Source organism: Platichthys flesus, chromosome 19 (genome assembly GCF_949316205.1).
Source record: "Platichthys flesus chromosome 19, fPlaFle2.1, whole genome shotgun sequence".
NCBI lineage: Eukaryota > Metazoa > Chordata > Actinopteri > Pleuronectiformes > Pleuronectidae > Platichthys > Platichthys flesus.
The window spans coordinates 7035042-7054899 of NC_084963.1; the positions used below are offsets into that span (position 1 = coordinate 7035042).

A 19858-nucleotide genomic window follows, 5' to 3' on the forward strand; every position below is an offset into this window, starting at 1 on the left:
AGAGGAAGAATGGTGCTTGGAATATATTTTTTGGGGGAAAATGGAAATGAGTGATACATAGTGATGCCAAAGCACAAAAAGACAAAGAGGGAGCGAGCGATCACGTTAGTTGAAACTGATCGTGATAATGTCCATGTTTGAGTTTGGATCAATTATGGGCTGGCAGATGTGCAGAATCATGGTTGACCCCAGGGCTTAAAGAATACAATCCAATTTCCCTCAACAAATGTAATGCAATTAGGCTGGATAAAAACAGACATGTCAGAAGGGAGGGGTCTCTTAAAAAACCAGTTGAAGGGATGAGACAGGACGAGAGACAAAGCATTTAGTCCGAAGAAAGAGACAACAGCTGCATGGAGCGGCTTGGACACAGACAAAGACTGGAAAGTTGAAGAAACTTCAGAAAATGACGGCCTGAGAGGACAGAAGACATGAGAAGAAAAGAGTAAACCTCACCTGAGCACCACGGGGGAAGATACTGAGTCTGCTGTGGCTGAAAAAGAAGGGCGGAGCCGACAAGGTAAGAACCAGTGAGTTCGCAGAGCAGATAAAGAACTACAGCTTTTTTCTTTTCTCACAATTTTGGACTGAGCCCTAAATGAGGATCCTCAGCAGGAACTTTCGCCTTCAGGACATCACCATCATGTATTTCACCGCCCTGGGTGCCCTCATGGTCATCTTGGTGGCTTCTTACCAGGCTCCCACCAACGCCTTTAACGTGTCCGACCTCAAACCGAGCTCCTCTACCCCTCTGCCCCCTCTGGCCATGCCCTTCCGTATGCCCCTTGACCCGCGCGGGGAGCTCCATCTGTCCTGGAACGTCAGCTACGCCACAAAGGAGGTGTTCATGGCACTGAAGGTTGCGGAGCTCAGGTATGGCGTGGTGCTGGGGATGTCCGACCGCGGGGAGCTGACCAACGCCGACCTGGTGGTGCTGTGGGACTCTGGGACCGAGAGCTTCTTTGGGGTGAGCGAGCCTTTTGTCTGTAGGTCTGTAAGTCTGACTGACGCATGATTCAACTCAATGTCGAGTCTCTAAACCGACAGTGTGAAAAAGACTTCTTACAATCTCTGAACTTCTCTCTTTGTTCATTTGTGAAGTTCATAAATGAGCAGGGATTACATGAGAGTCTTGGAGCAGCAGAGGATTCTCTTTTCTCGGTGTTCCTCGTCTGTCTGTGGTCCCCGAGGCGTGAGATTGGTGTCTTTGCCCGAGGAGCCGGCGAGCGGCTCGCTTCGTGATCACATACGTAGTCGCTAAAGGATGTTATCGGGCCCTGCTAATTGAAAATCAGTCAGACTGCACAAATAGCTGAAGTTCATCTGGGAATCATTAGCACACATTAGCATATCAAAATTGTGTCCTGTGCTGATAAGGATGAGTAAAAATGCCAGACACAGGGCGGGGCCTTTTGAATAAATCCAAATACATTTTCCTGATTGCTGATAATTCTTTCTGGAAAAAACCTTAATCTTAAAACAAAAATCCAATTTACCTTAGTTTTCATTTGCATTTCTACCCATTGTTTTAGTGTTGAGATAGAATAAAGGAAGGAGAAGCAGAAAGCTCAGTGAATACAAATTCAATGCAGATAAAGAGACCTTGTATAATATGTATGTAGAATGTGTGCCGTCACTGCTCCTGCTCACTGTGCACAAATAGGTCTTTACAGTATTTTAATACATGCAGCTAAATACCCAATAAAGTATAACATTGTGAATGAAACACTGCCCATAAAGACTACATGTTACCAAGGCAACTATATTTAAATCGCTCATCAAGTACAGTAATTCCTCAATAAATTATATTTTTTTGAAATTGTATTTTCATCCAGGTTTATTTTGAACCTTTTTAGCATATTATTTAGCAATTACTATTTTAACACCAGTGGTGTATAAAGTACTTGAAAGCCATACTTGAGTAAAAGTACAGATATCTTACCTGAAAGTGACTCCGGTAAAAGTAAAAGTCACCCCTGTCAGAGAATGACTTGAGTAAAAGTCTTAAAGTAGCTCATATTAAATGTAATTAAGTATCAAAAGTATCGGGTGTTGAAATGTACTCAAGTATCAAAAGTAAAAGTACAAGTACAAACATTTAAAATGCTAAGTGCTTTTTATAGTAGGCCTATACAGACACAAAACAACCCAACATTGTTCTCATCAGGATTTATTTCCACTGACTGAAAAATTATACAAAGGGACTGCAAGTTACTATCAGGTAGGCAGGCAGGTAAGACAGATACAGAAACAGACCGACAAAAGGTCAGCCCAAGCGGATGATAAGTGAGTACCTGTCGCAGGCCCAGCTTAAACGCCTCAAGTATATTTGGTTACGCCTCAAATGTGTTTGTCTTCTCCCGGATGTCCTTGACGTGCTCTGTTATACAAGCAGTAAGAATATATTTTTAACAATACCCTATTTGCACTTCTGTTATTTTCTTACATTGGTTGCTTTGCAAATTATTACATGTGGATTGTTATTGCATATGCCTGCGTTCATTCCCCCCCCCACCCCCAAACACGCCGCCGAACCTGCACATCTTCCCAAGGCAGCGGGCACGCGAGTCAGCGAGAGAGACGTGCGCCGTGCGTAGAGGCGCGCCTCCGCTGCTCGAGTAACGAGCCAGTTTTGAGAATATACGAAGTAGAAAGTACAGAAATTTGGAGAATGGAAAAGTAAAAGTAAGAAGTCGTCAGGAAAATCAGTGCTCAAGTAAAGTACAGGTATGCTTAAAAATCAACTTAAGCACAGTAACTAAATATTTCTGCTTCGCTACTTCCCACCACTGAATAACACACACACACACGCACACACACACACACACACACACACACACACACGGACATATACATTTTTTTTGTCATGGGATTTAACCAGAAATATAAATATAGTAGTTGTTCTCTTCCGTTCTCATATTCGAGTGACACATTTACATCAATATCCAGTATTTAACGAGAGAACCAATAGATTCCACAGCAAACCCCCAGACATGCTGATCATTTCTCAGGAGGCGACGCGCTGCAGGATTTGCAGGTGAAACAAAAACTCCAGCTCAGGACATGGACATGAAATATCAAGCTGGTGCAGGTAAGAGAGGATGACTCCACATTTTGAAAATCAGGAGACAGGGTACATGGGAGAGTCCACGGTGCAGGTTGGGAGTGAAAACACTTTCTGTAGTATTTCTGAAGCTAATGGGCCCTCAGCAATTCAAATAAGACAAACCAAGAATCTTTTGGTATGAAATTCCCTCCAACAAGAAGGAGAGCTTGTAGAATGTGTCATTTTGTAAATTAATATAGTCACTGTCTCTCAGTTCTATCTACTGATGTTGTAATTTATGTATTCTCCACATGGCCATGTAACACACATAACACATACAGCCCACATATTTTTCTTTATATATATTTTTATTTATATACACAGTCTGTATGTATTTTCATAATTGTTAGCTTCAAAATCTTTGCAGTTTGTTCAGAACAGTTACATAAGAGGGAACGAGAGGGAGACAGACCTCAGGTGCTATTCTGGACAGATATGAATGTGATAAAACAGAACGGAAGCAGAAGGGCTGAGCTGTTGCAGAGCGTCCTGGCAGAGAAGAGGAATCTTCTGCACCGGGTTGGGAAGGTTTCACGAACCACTGACAGACAGCCAAATTAAACAGTGTCAATATCTGCTTGTTTTAAAATGAACAAACACTATCTTTGGTCAGGTCACATTTATTTGACCTGCATAATCGAGCTGTTTTCGAGAGAGGACTGACCACTGTCTTATATCGACCTCATAACCAGTGTGTGTGTTTGATTTTTTCATAGCATGTGTGTGTTTTCCCGTAGGATGCGTGGAGCGACAGCGAGGGTCGCGTTTCCCGTGACAGCCAGCAGGACTACGAGCTGATCGAAGCCAAACAGAAGCCCGACGGATTCTACCTGCTCTTCAAACGACCTTTCAGCACCTGTGATCCCAGAGACTACCTAATCGAGGTGTGTGTGTGTGTTTTTGTGTGTGTGTGTGTGTGTGTGTGTGTGTGTGTGTACACATGTTGTGACTATAACTGGATATAGACGATTTCTTGGACTTGTTAACTCAAGTTCTGCATTGCTCAGAAATATTTGGGTTGGCCTCTGTTTCTCTCCATTTAACAAAATCCACTTGCAATTTTGCAAAAAGTGTAAAAATAATGGCTCCAAGTTTTTCTGACAACTAAAAGACCTATATCTGATATAGCTGTGACTTTGCTCCTCTATTCTCACGTTAAGTTTGCTCCTCTCGTTTGAGCTGTATAAACTGCTGTAAAGCAAACAGGGCACTGGACTTGATGACTGAAGAATCCTATAAAGAATTGATGACGTGCAGGACATCCTAACAGGAGGAGTTAGCTCTTTCTTTTTTTAACATCAGACAGAAGATACTTTACTGCAATACGACTCCTGTAGTTGTGTTGCTTATCTTTCTGCTTAATGCTCTGCTTTATTTGTTTTATTAATTTGACATGTAAACCATTTTAAAAGTCAAATGCATGACTCAGGCTGCAGCCAGTGAACAGTGGACACCTTCAGCACACAGAGAGCAGTCAGACAAATCGTTAAAAAGCTATAGGCAGAGGCTAGGGTAAAAAAAAACTAGAAAACATTAAAGACAAAAGAACAAAAATACAATGTCAGTGGCAGGGAACAGAGATGAGCTGGCCCCAAGGGGAGATAGCACAGAGAGTAAATACAGAGGCAGGGGACACAGGTGCACCACATCAGACGCACATGAGGCGAGGAAGTGTGGATCTGAATCGGAAGGGCAAAAGGTGCGTGACACAAAACAAAGCAGGAAACTGCTTCACAACAGGATGACACGACCCAGGATGCAGTCTGGGAAATCACACCTACGGCCTCAAGTTGAGAAATCAGGTCTGTCAGTCCTGAACCGACTGACCTAGACAGTGAGATAAAGATGGAGGAGAGGAGGGTGTTGGTGTTTGTGTGCAGCCTGGAGATCAACACAGCGTGTGTAAACTCTGCGTGTTCCCATGTGTGAGTGAGAAGGTGCGTGTCTGTTGTGTGTCTGCTGTATTTGGTGCGTATGAACAAGCGATGAGGATGCGTGCAGAGCTGCGGACATGACAAACTCACAGAGTCGGAATGATCAGCACAATTTCCACTGGAGCATTCGTTATCATAATTATGGTTTCCATGGCACCGCGTCAGGCCGCCAAGTCGCAGACACAAAACCCTTTGCACATTGCTATGACAACACAATAAGTTCTCTCTGTTAATACAAAGTCTATTAGTTTGAAATGCACCTCCCTGCTTTGTATCCATCAAACATCCTCTCTGTCCTTATTGTTTCTGGACAGGAGGGAACCGTGCACATCATCTACGGCTTCCTGGATGAACCGCTCGCCTCGCTGGAGCAGCTGAACCTGTCCCGCATCCGCACGGGGGTTCAGCGGGTGCTGATGCTGCGCCCCGACACCCCGGACCCCACCCTGCCCCCGGGCCTGCAGACGCTGGATGTCCTGTCCCCGAATATCTTCATACCAAACCAAGAGACCACCTACTGGTGCTTCATCCAGAAGCTGCCGGAGAACATGCCCAAGAACCACATCATTATGGTGCGAAGGTGTATTCAGGGCGGGGGGGTTTAGATGGAGGTGGAAGCTCTCACTGCTCCATGTTTCCCAGCTGGGTGGAGAGAAAAACATGAGCTGCAGTGTTACGGTTACACACAGGGAACACATAAAACAACACGACTTTCTCTTATGGGTGTGTGTGTGTGTGTGTCTGTGTGTGTTTCTGTCAGTATGAGTCAATGATAACTCCAGGTAACGAGGGCATTGTGCATCACATGGAGGTGTTTGAATGTTCCCCGGATGTCCCAGATGTTCCCGAGTACAGCGGCTCCTGTGATGACAAGATGAAGCCGAGCAAGCTCAACTCCTGCCGCCACGTGCTGGCTGCTTGGGCCATGGGTGCTGAGGTATGATGGGAACCAGACAGACACCCACACACGTCCTCTCATACTAATGTCTTCACAAGGACTATCACGCAGACAAACACACACAAATGCTATGCAGGTTTTCTGTGTGGAGACCAGAGAGTCTAATTGGAAGAGAGGGGCTCGGGATGAACTTGATTCTGGTCCAGTCCTCCAATCTATTATAAGAGATAAACAAAAACTCCTACAAGAGTAATATCTGCTCGACGATGTGTGAGCAGGAAACTTTGATCCCACACGTGGCGCAAGTTTATTAAGAGCCTGGAGGCAGTCTGCGTGTGGGAAGCACAATCACATCCAGATTCTCTAATACTTGTTTGCATGGACACTCACACACACACACATGAATGAATCCAGATACGCACGTACACTCCAGAGGTTGCAATGCACATGGCTTCATCATGGACCGCATTCTTTCCACAGCCAGATTGTTGATCAACCAAACACCAGGTCCACAGAGACTAAATCTAATTTAGCGAGAGACACACATGTAGATCGCAAACCTCTGCCAAGGCACCGAATCCACCATGTTCATTTGGACATATTTCTAAAACTATTAAATATACATATAAACTGTTAATTCCCTCTTGATCCAACTTTTACTCAGCTACACATAGTGCTTGTTACAGGCTTGTTGCCACATTTGTCACTGTACAGCTGCTGAAACACCGAAATCAAGCCCTTTACAATTCGCCAGATCCAGATTTGTTGGATCTGAATCGGTTCCCTTAATATCAAGAATGTTAAAGAAAGAGAAAAAAGCTAAACTTGATGGATTCTTTGTTGGCTCACGTCCCATTCTTCCATCAAGTGTCATGGAAATCCATTGCGCAGTTTTTGCATAATCCTGCTGACAAACAAACAAACAAACAAACAAACTAGAACGACACTCAGTGCAGCGCTTATCTCCGCCAAGGCCCAACAGTCCCGTTAAATGAAATCAAGCTGCAAACAGGGAAAATATTGAAAAACATTTTGTATAGTGGGTTCTTCCGTGAGCCAGAACACAGCCGATGTCTTTGAGTAATCGAAAACAAATACAGGAACCAACCAACAATCAAAAAAACAAACGGACAGGGGGGAAAACATAACCACCTTGGCGGAGGTAGCAAACCAACAATCAAACAAACAAACAAACAAACAAACAAACGGACAGCGGAGAAAACATAAGTGGAATTAAAAAAATATAAATAGACCAGATTAGTAGCATATTTATTGGAACTATACATTTACCTGTGTGAGGAGAATACTTAAGTGTATGTCGATACATCTCAGAAAAACTGGGTTTCAGGAATTAAGGCCTCAGCAGGCAAACCAGACCTGTGTCATTGTTGGTTACCATAATAAACATGGTTACGTTATGGAAAGCTCCCAGTTTGGTGTGGGTTACAGAAAGGTCATAGTTATGGTGAGGTTACTATCATTTTCACATCACATACAGCTGTACAAAAACATCCTCTGACTTCCTCCCCTCCTCCTGTCATAATTCCCTCAGCCGCCACACTAACCACGGGGTTGTAACGAGGTGCTCGGACAGACATTGTACAAGGTCGTCTTTTAGAGGCGGACAGTTACAAGCTCCCGACCGGAGACGAGCACCTGTTCATCCCATTTCAGTCAGTCACACACCAGGCTTTAAATCACAGCCAGTCACCGGGCCACCGACCAGCCGGCTGACCGGGGCGAGCAGCAGGCCCCCCCCGCTAGTCGCATAAAGCAAAGAGGACAGGGAACGGCGAGCCTGTCACCATATTTCTCTGCTCGGCACGGCGCTTCTATCCCAGCCAGCCTGGGCCCCACTCCGATTGGATTATCTGCCGGCCAAACACAAACGAGTTAAGAGGCCTTCTGTGAGCTGTGAGCTGCGAAGACAAGATTAGGTGGGAAACATTCAGGCCTCTTTCATCACCTCTTAATAGTGTTGTTTTATTCTCCGCGGCATCGCATCAGAGGGGAAACGTGGCCCCCGTGGAAACAACGGAGGAAGAGGAGGGTAGAGTTGAGGATGTTTGAAGGAGGAGAGAAACAATAATAAAGGACGCTGACAGATTGCAAAGACAGAGGTCGGCACCAGAAGAAAAGAAGTATGTGTGTCTGTTTGTGTGTGTGTGTGTGTGTGTGTGAGCAAGGAGAACGCGAGCCTCTGAGGATTTCACTATTTCATATTAAAGCGAGATTAAACAAATCAATTCTTTCTTCCATCACATACGGTATCATGAGTAGAGACTTAAGATTGGCCTCTCTCAGAAACAGGCGGTGAACCAGGATCAAATCAAGATTCCTCGATAGACAGCGCGGGAGGTTTGACACCCAGGGGGACAGCGGTGACGGAAAAATAATTTTTTTCTTGCTTTGATAAGCAGAAAAAAAAAAATCTGAATCCAAGGAGTGAAAGACGAGGGAAAAGAAAACGTACCTCACAAATTCAATCAATGTCCCACAGGGCGGGTGCAGACACTAGAATACAAAGTTTTTCCCGTATATAAATCCATGATAAACATTGATTCCCAAATGGTCTCAAACTAATTTGTTGTAAATAGTTGATGTAGAGATTAACGTGATTTGAAACGTTAGTTTACCGAATCATAATCTGTTTGTAATCTCATTTTCAGTTTTTTAACCTATGACATGGATACTCATTCAAACTTACTGTTCAGGCAACGGATGCAAACATTGGGCCTTTGTTGAATCCTGAGGCCACAACGTTGCTTATCTCCATGAATCAGCTTGTAATATTCGCACAACAGAAAAGTTAGAAATCCAATTTTCTTTTGCAAGATTTTCTGAACATCCGAACCTCTGTCAAACCCCTCAAGTGGCTTCCCCTCTCTTAAATGTAACATGTCTCCTAACAACAAACCACACGTAATCAGAAGGAGGATATGAAATCTAAAAAGGTTTTTACTCCACAGCTCTGAATCTTCTGTAAGATATTTGAACAGCCTTTGCTACAACTTCAAAGCAACTCTGCATAAATGAAGGATTAATGAATTGTGTGTGTCCTGAATTTATATGTGTGTGTGTGTGTTTGCAGGCTTTTTACTACCCTCCTGATGCAGGGCTGCCTATGGGTGGACCAGGATCCTCAAGGTTTCTTCGTCTGGAGGTTCATTATCACAACCCTCTGCTTATATCTGGTACATAAAGTACACATGTAAACACACACAGACACACACACACACACACAGACATGCGCTCCGTCTTCAGCTCCCTCTTTCTTACTAACACACACAGAAGCAGCAGGAGTCTCTGCAGCTCACCCGAGGAGCCCGGGGCTTCTCTTCAACGGAGCGATTCATTTAAAATCTTTCCAGATATACCTTTTGATGTCGGCTGAAAAGACCCACTACAGACTTGTCTCGTCCTGATCTGACCCTTACAGTGTGCACATCTCCTCCATGCCATCTTCCAATGCTCTGCACATCTCTCTTGTTGCAGAGTTTTGTCGCTTTCTGCTGAGATTCTGTGTATATGCTTGTCTTCAAAGAGGCAACAAAAGATCAATGAAGCTGAAAAACAAGTCCCAAGAATAGCAACAGCAAATCGCTCTGTGATCGATTTAGATTTGTTTTCCAAGACATTTAAAGTCTTCAAGAGATGAGATTAGGAAAATGACAGAAGACATTCGACTAAGTTCTCCAGCATGACTCCAAGTGGGACGGTGCTTATTTAACCTCTAGGCCACCAGGGCTCCTCCTCGATTTGAAAATGTCAAACTCAATAACATTTGAAAAAATGTGATCAAATTCACCCCTTATAGCTCTAGGAATATTGACAGACTCAAGTGATATTTTTGGCCTCTGTACACATAACACCTACATTCTGTATTCCCTGTATTTTTCTACATAAATTAATTACCAGATGCATGTTACCAGCAGCTGATGGAGAAGACATATTACATACTTTCACATACTTTTCTGAAATGCTAATCTAAACCTGCCTCCGAGATAAACCGATTCACCCCAGTTTGCATGTCTATTTTCGTTTATTCAGACACTTCATCGCCTGGTTTCACGATCTACTGAGAAGCAGACTGCATTTTAATATTCCATGATAATGTGCACGCAGGGCGTCGTGACTCATCCGGGATACGGTTGCATTACACCCCCAGCCTGAGGCGGTTTGACGCAGGGATCATGGAGCTTGGTCTGGTTTATACTCCGATCATGGCCATCCCACCCAAGCAGCACTCCTTCTACCTCAGCGGGTACTGCACCTCCAAGTGTACCCAGGCAGTACGTATACAGAATCTCATCGCATCATTTATGGTTCAAATGTCGCATAAACATTTCAGCTGCGGTGCCTCGTGTTTGAAGTTTGGTGTCTGTGGAGCACAAACGTCTTGGCAGAGGAAAAAAGACAGTTTTCTCCATTTGTCTCTTCAGGCTTTGCCTTCGGGAGGGATCTATATATTTGCGTCCCAGCTGCACACCCACCTGGCGGGGCGGGGGGTGCGGACGGTCTTGGTGAGGGGAGGCAAAGAGGTGGAGGTGGTGCAGGAAGACCAGCACTTCAGTACACACTACCAGGTGAGCAGCAGCACAGCTCAGTTCACCCAGAGGAGCTCGGTGCACAGATCTACTTTGGTGTAGAGTCTCTTGTGTTAGAGAGGAGATGAGCAGCGCCTGAAAGGAACCGCTGCATCGATTTCCTTCCTGTGGCTTCTATAACTAGAACACGCTGAATATTACGAGTAAATTCTTGAAGGTCGGTGGTGTTTTTGTTATAAACACCTAAACCAACGATGTCTGCCCATTGGTTCATGTGAATGTGATAATTAAAAATGGTCAGTGAAAAAACGTATAATTTCCGTCTATAAATAGAATTAATTATTCCTCAAACAGCAGGGCACTGTAGGTTCTAACGAACGAACGTGTTTAAAAAGTGTCCTCTCAGCGTAGCAGTGGTTCACATGCATGGTGCTTTGGTGAGTATTTCTGGCAGCACAGACGGTGCACGATATCGACTCAGAATAAACTAGAGTGGTACAAACTGAAAATTCAAGCTGCACCAAAATACACACACTCATAGATACCAGTCCCCAAAATATGCCCGAATTGTTTTCCCTCAAGGCCCATGAACTAATGTTGATGGGAAATCATCCGTCCACCAAGTTTGTGCCAGATCCTGCTTACAGAAAGTATTTGCCACACAGACAAAAAAGGGTTCATAGAAGGTTTTTATAATTTTGCGTTAGCTGACCTTAAGAAAAATGCAATATGTATAAGAAAATCAATAGAGCGGATTTGGAAGAATATTTAAACTGTGTCAAAATTCACATTTGCATCAATCTTTCTCCTTTTGGCTAAAACACTCAATTGGTTCTCTGTGGTCAGAAAACAGGAGAGATAAGACTCTTGCATATGACCTTTATACAAGTGTTGACGATAAGAAAACACAAAATGAAACAAAGGGCTGCTGGATTGTTTTCAGCTGATCTCAATTTGCTGACCTAGAAAGAAAGTTTGAGGTCTTCTATAGTGAAGTGGACACAGATATAGAGTCATGAGTTTATGTTTCATCGCAGAATAATAACACAGATTCATCCACAAAGCGTGAACCCTCCCCGTCCATCTACACAACATCCAAACAACTATTAACATGTGAAGAGACAGCAGTTGACATCTGTATTGTTTTGTTTCTGCACAACATCCTAAGGCAGGCACACACACACACACACACACACACACACACACACACACACACACACACACACACACACATACACACACACACTTACAGAGAGAAAGTGTGAGATAGAGTGAAAGAGGAGAAGGACATCTGCTCGACCGCCTGATAAAATCTCCAGCTGCCGTTGATGTCGGACTAATGTGAGTGAACCTGTGTGGTATCATTGGAGCATAAACCATTTTCAGCAAAGCTAATAGGCCTTTACACACACACATACACACACACAGACCGACACACACACACATACACAGCTAATGAAAGCTGCACCCAAGTAGGCATCAAAAGCAACCGGTGTTTCATCTCACTGTGGGTGAAAAAAATTTGTTAAAAGCTAAATGTCCAAATAAACACAGTTAAAATGCAACAGAGGGGAAATGCACAGTATAAATATATCGAGCACTAAAAAGGAATTCCATTTTGAACTATTGAAAAGCTTTAACGACTCCGGTTAAGTTGTGAGGGATCAGATGTGGAGCAGAGGAAAAAAAAAAAATGTCTGTATATTCCTGTTAATGTGTAACCTCTGTGTTCTTTCCCACAGACAATCCGAGTTCTAAGGAAGATGACAAATGTTTTACCCGTGAGTATATAGCGCACGACTTCGCCTGCATTGAAACGAACAGAGGCAGCAGCTGTTTTATTTTTCTTCTGGGCAGATTTTACTTTCAGACAATAATAACCTCAGCCGCGCTCCCCTGAATGGTGGCGATGTATTTTTCCCTTTTGCATTTAAAGTATTGCATTAGAACACCTTGCTGCTGTGCGAGGTGCTTGAATTGAGTTGAAATAGGGACAGACTGTAAAAATCAGTGCTGCGATATAGAAAAAACTCCCCACGGACGGACCAGATAAAAAGCAGCTGAGCTTCACAGAGCAACGCTGTGCAGAACAGCAGTGAACTGGCCACTGGCTCTCTGAAAAGAATGATAACTCTGTCAGTAATCTGAATTTATCTGCAGCCTTCTTTGTCGAATCTCACAATATGGTGAACGGCTGCTGTGTGTGTGTGTCTGTGTGTGTGTGTGTGTGTGTGTGTGTGTGTTTGTGCCTGGTTCTGCAGGGCGACGTGCTCATAACAAAGTGCACTTACAACACAGAAGACAGGAGCGGGCCCACAGTGGTGAGCGGCCCACCATCATTACACAGCACTATTTTCCTAATGCTTAAGTTCACCTTGAGCGCTGAGCACAACAGAATAACCCTGAATCGTCTCCTTCATCCTCCTCCCTCCTTCTGCACCTTCACCCTTTTTCCTTCCCCTCTCATCTGCCCCACCCCCCCCCCCCCCCCCCCCCTCCTCATCTTCACCTTCCCTTCCCACGTCTCCTCAGGGCGGTTTCAGCATCACGGATGAGATGTGCGTCAACTACGTTCACTACTACCCTCGGACTCAGCTGGAGCTCTGCAAAACCCATGTTGACCCCGGATACCTGCAGAAATACTTTAATTTCATTAACAGGTAGCACACACGTCCAAAAAGCTCATCTCCCTCTCTCCCTCTCTCCCTGACAGCCTTTGCTTAGCCACCTCTTCCATCCTTCCCTCTGGTTCCACCCCCATCTTCCTCCCCATCTCCCCTGTGACTAAGCAATTTTTGTTTTCGGCATTCGTCCCTCCCCCTCTTCATCCTTCACTCCCAGGGACCCGAGTGGTGATTACTTCTTTTAATCTCGAGAGCCGGATGCTTTATTTAAAGTGAGACTGCTCTTACTGCTTTCATTCAATCTCTGCTTCCTTTTTCTCAATCTCCCTCTGCCTCCCTCTTCTATCGGCTTTCCTTCAACCTCGCTCGGCTCACGCCATCCCCATCCTCCCGACAGGTTCCAGGGGAATGATGGGTGTGTGTGCGGCGACGTTGGTGTGACGGAGCAATATTCTCAGCTACAGTGGGATGCCTTCACTGGAGAAGTGCTCGACTCCCTTTACAGCACGGCCCCCATCTCGATGCACTGCAACCAGTCGACTGCACATCTCTTTCCTGTAAGTCCCCCCCCCCCCCTCCCCCCTTCCACACATACACACACACTTCAATGGACTGTCTAGCCCCCAATTAAACCAGTTCAAGAGTGGACATCTGTTGGACAAGAGTGTCAGACAAGGCCGAGCAGACATAACACTCTCAATGACACACACACACACAGGTTTGTGTACTTCTGTCTCAGACGAGGAAGTGTTTGGCTTGATCCATCGAGACGGAACTGGAGAACATAATGTAACATGATTTAGGTCTGGAAATAAGTATGTAAAGGATCAGGCAACACACAGCTGCTCATATACATAAATATCATATCATCATTATATACACCGATGAGTGTGTTGTGAGGACTCATTTTCACTTATTGTTTTTATCACAGCCCCTGAAAAGATGAAGTAAACACAAACGAATTTCTCTGGAACTTACTAAATGTTTAATGTGTTTTGGGGGGGGGATAAATCAACTATCTTCACAGTGGCCTGGCAACAGACAAACCTTCCAGCAGCCATCCTCACATTTTGATAAGATATTGCCAGATCCCGAATGCTGCACAGAATGATGAGACCTTTTTCCAAATGACCAGGCACAGACAAGGGAAACAGGACAAGAGCTCCGTCATGTGAAGAATCCAATACCCTCTGGTTTTGGCAGAGAAACTTTGCATTAATGTGGGAGCGGAGTGAAAATGTTTCCAGGGCCTTCAAGCTCAACCATGTGGGCGGCCTTTAAATAAACTGACAGCGAGGAGGGTCGCCGCTGAAAGGCATTTTATATACACAACCATTTTTGAAGATATTTGGGGGGTGGGGGGGGGGGGGGGTATCATCATGCATGAAATAAATTCAAAGTGATGCAGCCGTCCATCTTCTAGGCTTTGTTTTCTCGCTAAAACGCAGCAGTCACAGTTTGGCACTTTCTTGCGAGGGATACAGAGAAACGTATAATATATAAAAGGTGGAAAAGGACAACGAGAAAGGTACCATGCAAAAACTTGTGAGGGTCAACAGGGAAATCAACAACAGCAGGCAGCCACCTACTCATATAAAGACAGGCCGAGCTGGAGAGGCGCAAACAACAACACAACGATTTGAGATTTCTCAGCTAATGTTGATTTTTAAATGTACCTATGAACACGCAGAGGCACACACACGTACAACAGGTATGTTATGATGCACGGCTTTTGTCACTGTCGCTGCATGCACATAAAATCTGCACAGACGTTGTGATCAGAAAAACACACACAAAGTGAGTCATTACCATAAATAACATGGCACAACGTAAACAAGGTTGTATTCTATCATCTGTGTAAGTGACTCATAAATTTACTGACTGCCTGGAGAACCACTGGACCGGAATTAATCCCCTTGGACGTCATGACGGATTCAGGAAGCGGGGCTGGTGAAAAGAGGGAAGGAAGCTGCCTTTGTTGTGCCATATAAAACACACACTCGACACAACACAAGTGTGTCCTTGAGTGTGTTTTTTTCGAGCTGCACAATGATGGATATACTGCTCGCCGACAGCTGCGCAATTGCCTCCATAAAATCAGCCGTTGAAAATATCAAGGACGGTGCTTATTTTTGTCATAATTTGAAATGTTTAGGACCGAGCAGCACATCCCACGTCAAAGCCATCGTAAATATGTGTGTCTCTCCAGGGAGAGTGGGACAAGCAGCCCCTCCCGGTGGTGACGGAGGTCCTGGAAAAACCTCGGTACCCCTGCGAAAGAGGAGCCCTGCCCAGCAGCCGACCACCGACACCCCCAGTGTGAGCCCAGTCTGGGGGGGGGGGGCTAAACCTGTTGCAGGATAAATGTGTCCTGGTTTTATTTTTTGTGTTGAGGGAATAGCTTCAGGCCTCTATTGGGGTTTTCTGACATGTGCTGCATTTATTTGCTTATTATAAATTATAATTTTCACGAGTCATGTTTTAAAGCAGTGGAGCTGGACATCATTTCTGATCGAAGTGGGACGGACATATATGTGTGACTAGCAAATTGGTGCTATGGACAGAAGTGTTGTAAAGTATTCCTTATTTATCATTATGTAAAAGTAAATGAATTAGCTTGTGTCTCTTTCACATGTATTGTGTTATTTTTCCTTCCCCATGATTCTGCTGAGGACAACAAACATTACAACATGAAAGATTGTAACATGTCAATAACTGTAATAAATGCATAATAAATACACATGATACGGCAAATACATGCTTCACATGAGATAACCTTATATATAATGTCGTTTTCTACATGCTGTTGTGTTTCCTTGCATACTTTTGTATGTTTTCAATAATGTCACAAAAATGTTGGCAGTTAAAAAGGCATTTATTAACACATGAATGGCTTCGGACAGAATCAATCCCTAAATTAACATTAAGTTCATAATGTTGAACTGGTCAACGAGCCACTGATCACTTTTGACCTCTACGGCAGAAATAACAAGGATGCAACATTTTCGAAAAACCCTATTTAAAAAGCTCAGGGAGGAGAAATTAATAATTTGTCTGCACTTCACAGCACTTTTATTATCACCGTCACACTGAGGGAAGAGGAGAAGGTAAATTGCGCGAGGAGAAACCTGTGGTGTAGAGAACCAGCGGTGATAGTGTTTATCAGTAGGTTTCGCATTTCCCATATAAATCTTGTTATTAACCTGAGCTACTCCTTAGAACAACCATTCGAGTGATTAATGGTTTTCTGGGCAGAATCCATGAATCATTCCACATTAGTAAACATTTTTAGAGCCACACACACACACACACACACACACACATCTGAGAGGCGAGTTAAACACACGGACGCCCTCCTCGAGTTTCTACCACTGTTTTTAGCTGATGTTCACACAGTGCGTCGGTTCTTCTTTGGCCTGAAGAGCGTTAATGTAAACACACGACAGACGCACAGTTTGTAGTTGACTCGTAAGACACTCATGTAAACACACAGAATTACCAAAATAGCTTTAATTACTGTACATGCACCAGCACCAGGACTTAAGACATGAATCAGTTAACAAGGTGATAAACTAGTGTCTTCTTCTTTTCACACTTTCTCCTGAAACAGGAGCATTAGGAGCGAGCTTGTGTTAATAAGCTTGTTGTCACTTATTAACACAAAAGAGTTCACATGGAAAGGCACCAACAGTTGTTTCTGCACAGACTCAGGCTGTTGATTCAGCACAATGAATATGAGTGATTTTTTCAGGTCCTACAGGTCAGTCCCACTGAACCCATCACCAATCCACTTTAATAAGCTCTCAGTTTCAAATGATGAGTGTTTGCTAATCAGGCTCATGTGGTGTTTAATGGCCGCACCACGTAGATGCTTCCCAGTTTAAAGATACTGTTGGAAATAAGGTTGAGTCCATCGGCTCTCGTCTGGCGATGAATTCGCCTCTGGGGGCAAGAAGCAATATTTTAATATTTTAAGACTTCTTGTTTAAACAGCAGAAATCCAGGGACAAGACTTTTTAATCTTCCATTTGCCAAAACACTGTTTACAGTTACAGTCCGGACGCCATTTTGGCTCAATACCTGCATATGAAGGCAGGTAACTTAAAAAGCTGATTCATGTTGGTATATGCGTTCTCGCCTCTTTTGCTCTTATCTCCATGCCGACCCTTTTACTTGCAGGTGATCAAAGCCTGCTCAAACCGGATTGGTCAAACTAGAATCTGTTTACAGAGAATATTGTGAAGCAGATACACACAGTATTAGGTTCGACTTCAACATAAAAATAAGACAAACGGGAGTTCTTTAACTCGGTACAATGTACCAGCACGTTAACATCAACAGCTGCTTCTTGTTAACTGAACTCTTTCCCTGTCATCATACTTCCTCAGCTGTGTTTAGTCCCTGGTTGTTCCTCTCTGCGCCTCGGGCTGTTTCTCTTCTACCTGCTCCTCCGGCTCTGATGAACACTCACATCTAGACAACACACGAGCGAGTAACACTCATTTCTATCCGCACACGATCAGTCATTGTAATTCACTCCAGACACCTGCAGGGCATCTGTGTAGTAGTTTGGGAAAACTTGACGTATTCCCTTATATAGTTTTTTATGGTCTCGCAGGAAAAATGCACGAGAGATTACAGCACCACAACAGGATCAAATATATTGTGGACAATAAGGAAGAAATTAGAATTAACGGCCTGACAAAAGTAAAATATGGTGTCTATAAATTAGAACCATCCTCAAAATAAAGACAAACTTTCTCAGAATTTGGACTCAGACTCACCAAAGTCATGTGACCTAGCTAAGGTTTCCCATCAGTGCTACTGGAGAAGAGGAAGACAATGATGGTTCTGGAGCATAATGTTCAGAACTTTTTTAGATACTGAAATGCTCCCCAACACAAGCGAAACTTGAGTAGAGTAGCTATAGAAGTTACAGATGGAGCTACAGATGTACAGATGTACTTGGAAGGGAAAGTATTTCTTCTTGTTTAAATGAAGATAAGGGTAAAATAATGTTAAAAATGCTGTTACACACCATTTATCTTGAAAGATTAAGATGCTCAGTCAATATTTCATGAAACCTGTTATCTCATTATTTAAGATAATAAGTCAGTTTTTCCAAGGTAAGCAAGACTGTGGACACATGCACAAATATAGCAGTGACAAACCTTCACATCCAATCTGTGTGAGCTGGGGGCGGGGGGGAATAAGACATTTGCTTCCTGTGGCCAGGCAAATCAGCAGCGAGGCTTCGCGTGGAGTTCAACTTCGGTGAAGCCGTGATATTCCGCTGCATTCGTGTAAGTATGATCGTACCCTATGATTAGGTTTTGAGAAAGTTTCTCTTTATTTGAAGATAGTAAACCATTACTTGGTGAAAGTTTCTCATTATATTGGCTAACAGGATCCTTTTTCCTCTCATGTTGGCAGTAATGAGCTTCCATACACGCATATACATCTGTCACTTTCAGCCCTATTAGCTGTGATATAGTCTCAAAAGCCAGCAGATGGTGGAGTTAATGTAAAACTTGCCACCATTGCACCTTCAGTAGAGTCATGGGAGGGAATCACAATTACCGCTGTGTTTGCTGCCTGATTACAGGAGATAACAAGACATATTTACCAACCCCACAAATCCAGAGTGGACATCAACAACCTGGAGCCGAGACCTTAAATCACCTTTAAGACACTCAGACACAACAGACTCAATTCAGAACCTCTTCAACACCTCGATACAGATTTCAAACCGTCCATGAAAGAGAAGAGAAGAATCAGCTGCTCCTCCCTCAGCCTCGTCCTCCAACCAGAATGTGTTTGTTTTCAGTTTCTTTGTTTTTGTCGTCGGTGGTCCTCAAGCATAGATGCCTTTGATCCGTTTGTTCTCAGGATCGAATGGAGTTTTGAGGTGGGCCTTGGCCTTGTACGTCACTCCCATCCTCTCCAGGGTGAAGTCGCCGCTCTTTATGAAATCAGCACTCACCTGGTAGAGACAGGAAGAGAGAGAAGGAGAAGGAGAGAGAGAGGAGGGAATTTAGATTTCGGGGAAATGAGGGACGGCCGCAATCGAGAAGTGACAAATTCACTGTGTTCGTGTTTGACACCAGACGATGACACGGGAGTTCTAAAAGCACTGTGAGCAATTCATTCTCTCATGAGTCAATGTCAGGTCCCTCGTAGCACAGAGAGGCAATTTACCCTGACTGACTCCCTGTTCCCCCCTTGCAGCTCTGCAACCCAACTGTCACAGACGCACACAGAGAGAACATCTCTCCCCTGCCACCACTTGCGAAGCCTGTGGAGACAACGGCACAGTGCTCACCGATTCTGTCCAGATGACAATCTCGCTCAGGGACAAAATAAAACATCTACAGTCGAAAGACCTTCCTGCAGAGGAACGCCACGATGGACAGTGATGCTTTTGTCTCAGTATAAACAGACACACACTTGTTACACTTCGATAACCTGAGATCAAAGTCCAGGTAGGATCCAGAGTTACATGGATTTGTTCATTGTTTCCTTCACAATCCTCCCAAGCCTGGATTGTTAAAGGCGACCCTGCTGCATGCAAACCGATACCAGGTTTCTATAATGAAAGTGAGTTCATTCTATATCCAGGTTTTTAGTCTTTATGTGTTGAATTGTCATCGTATAAAGCCAGAATGTCATCGTCACTTGGTTATAGTTGCAAGAACAGCAGCATCAAGTGTTTGGATGCCAGGTGTGAAAATCGTCTGGGATCCGATTAA

General features: G+C 44.0%; 2 protein-coding genes across 2 annotated transcripts in view; one reads left to right on the forward strand and one right to left on the reverse strand.

Moving 5' to 3' along the window:
* Nucleotides 1-598: 598 nt before the first annotated feature.
* Nucleotides 599-15843, forward strand: dbh (dopamine beta-hydroxylase (dopamine beta-monooxygenase)). Its single transcript, XM_062413301.1, has 12 exons — nucleotides 599-967; nucleotides 3844-3990; nucleotides 5355-5612; nucleotides 5801-5977; nucleotides 9030-9132; nucleotides 10064-10230; nucleotides 10381-10524; nucleotides 12228-12266; nucleotides 12747-12806; nucleotides 13018-13145; nucleotides 13507-13666; nucleotides 15319-15843. Exons 1-12 carry the CDS (start codon nucleotides 599-601, stop codon nucleotides 15430-15432), a joined length of 1866 nt encoding a protein of 621 aa, XP_062269285.1. The 3' UTR covers nucleotides 15433-15843.
* A 122-nt stretch (nucleotides 15844-15965) lies between these two features.
* sardh (sarcosine dehydrogenase) overlaps nucleotides 15966-19858 on the reverse strand; it is a 33521-nt gene continuing 29628 nt past the window's right edge. Inside the window, exon 22 of the mRNA XM_062413300.1 lies at nucleotides 15966-19092. Coding sequence (XP_062269284.1) covers nucleotides 18964-19092 — 129 coding nt within the window. The 3' untranslated portion in view covers nucleotides 15966-18963. The remainder of the gene's footprint in view (nucleotides 19093-19858) is intronic.

Excerpts from the sequence above, each read along its gene's own strand:
- dbh (XM_062413301.1), top strand. The coding sequence starts at position 599 with ATGAGGATCCTCAGCAGGAACTTTCGCCTTCAGGACATCACCATCATG. Across the intron at positions 12,807-13,017 it reads ACAGGAGCGGGCCCACAGTG|GGCGGTTTCAGCATCACGGA; the intron begins GTGAGCGGCCCA and ends ACGTCTCCTCAG. Across the intron at positions 13,146-13,506 it reads TACTTTAATTTCATTAACAG|GTTCCAGGGGAATGATGGGT; the intron begins GTAGCACACACG and ends TCCTCCCGACAG.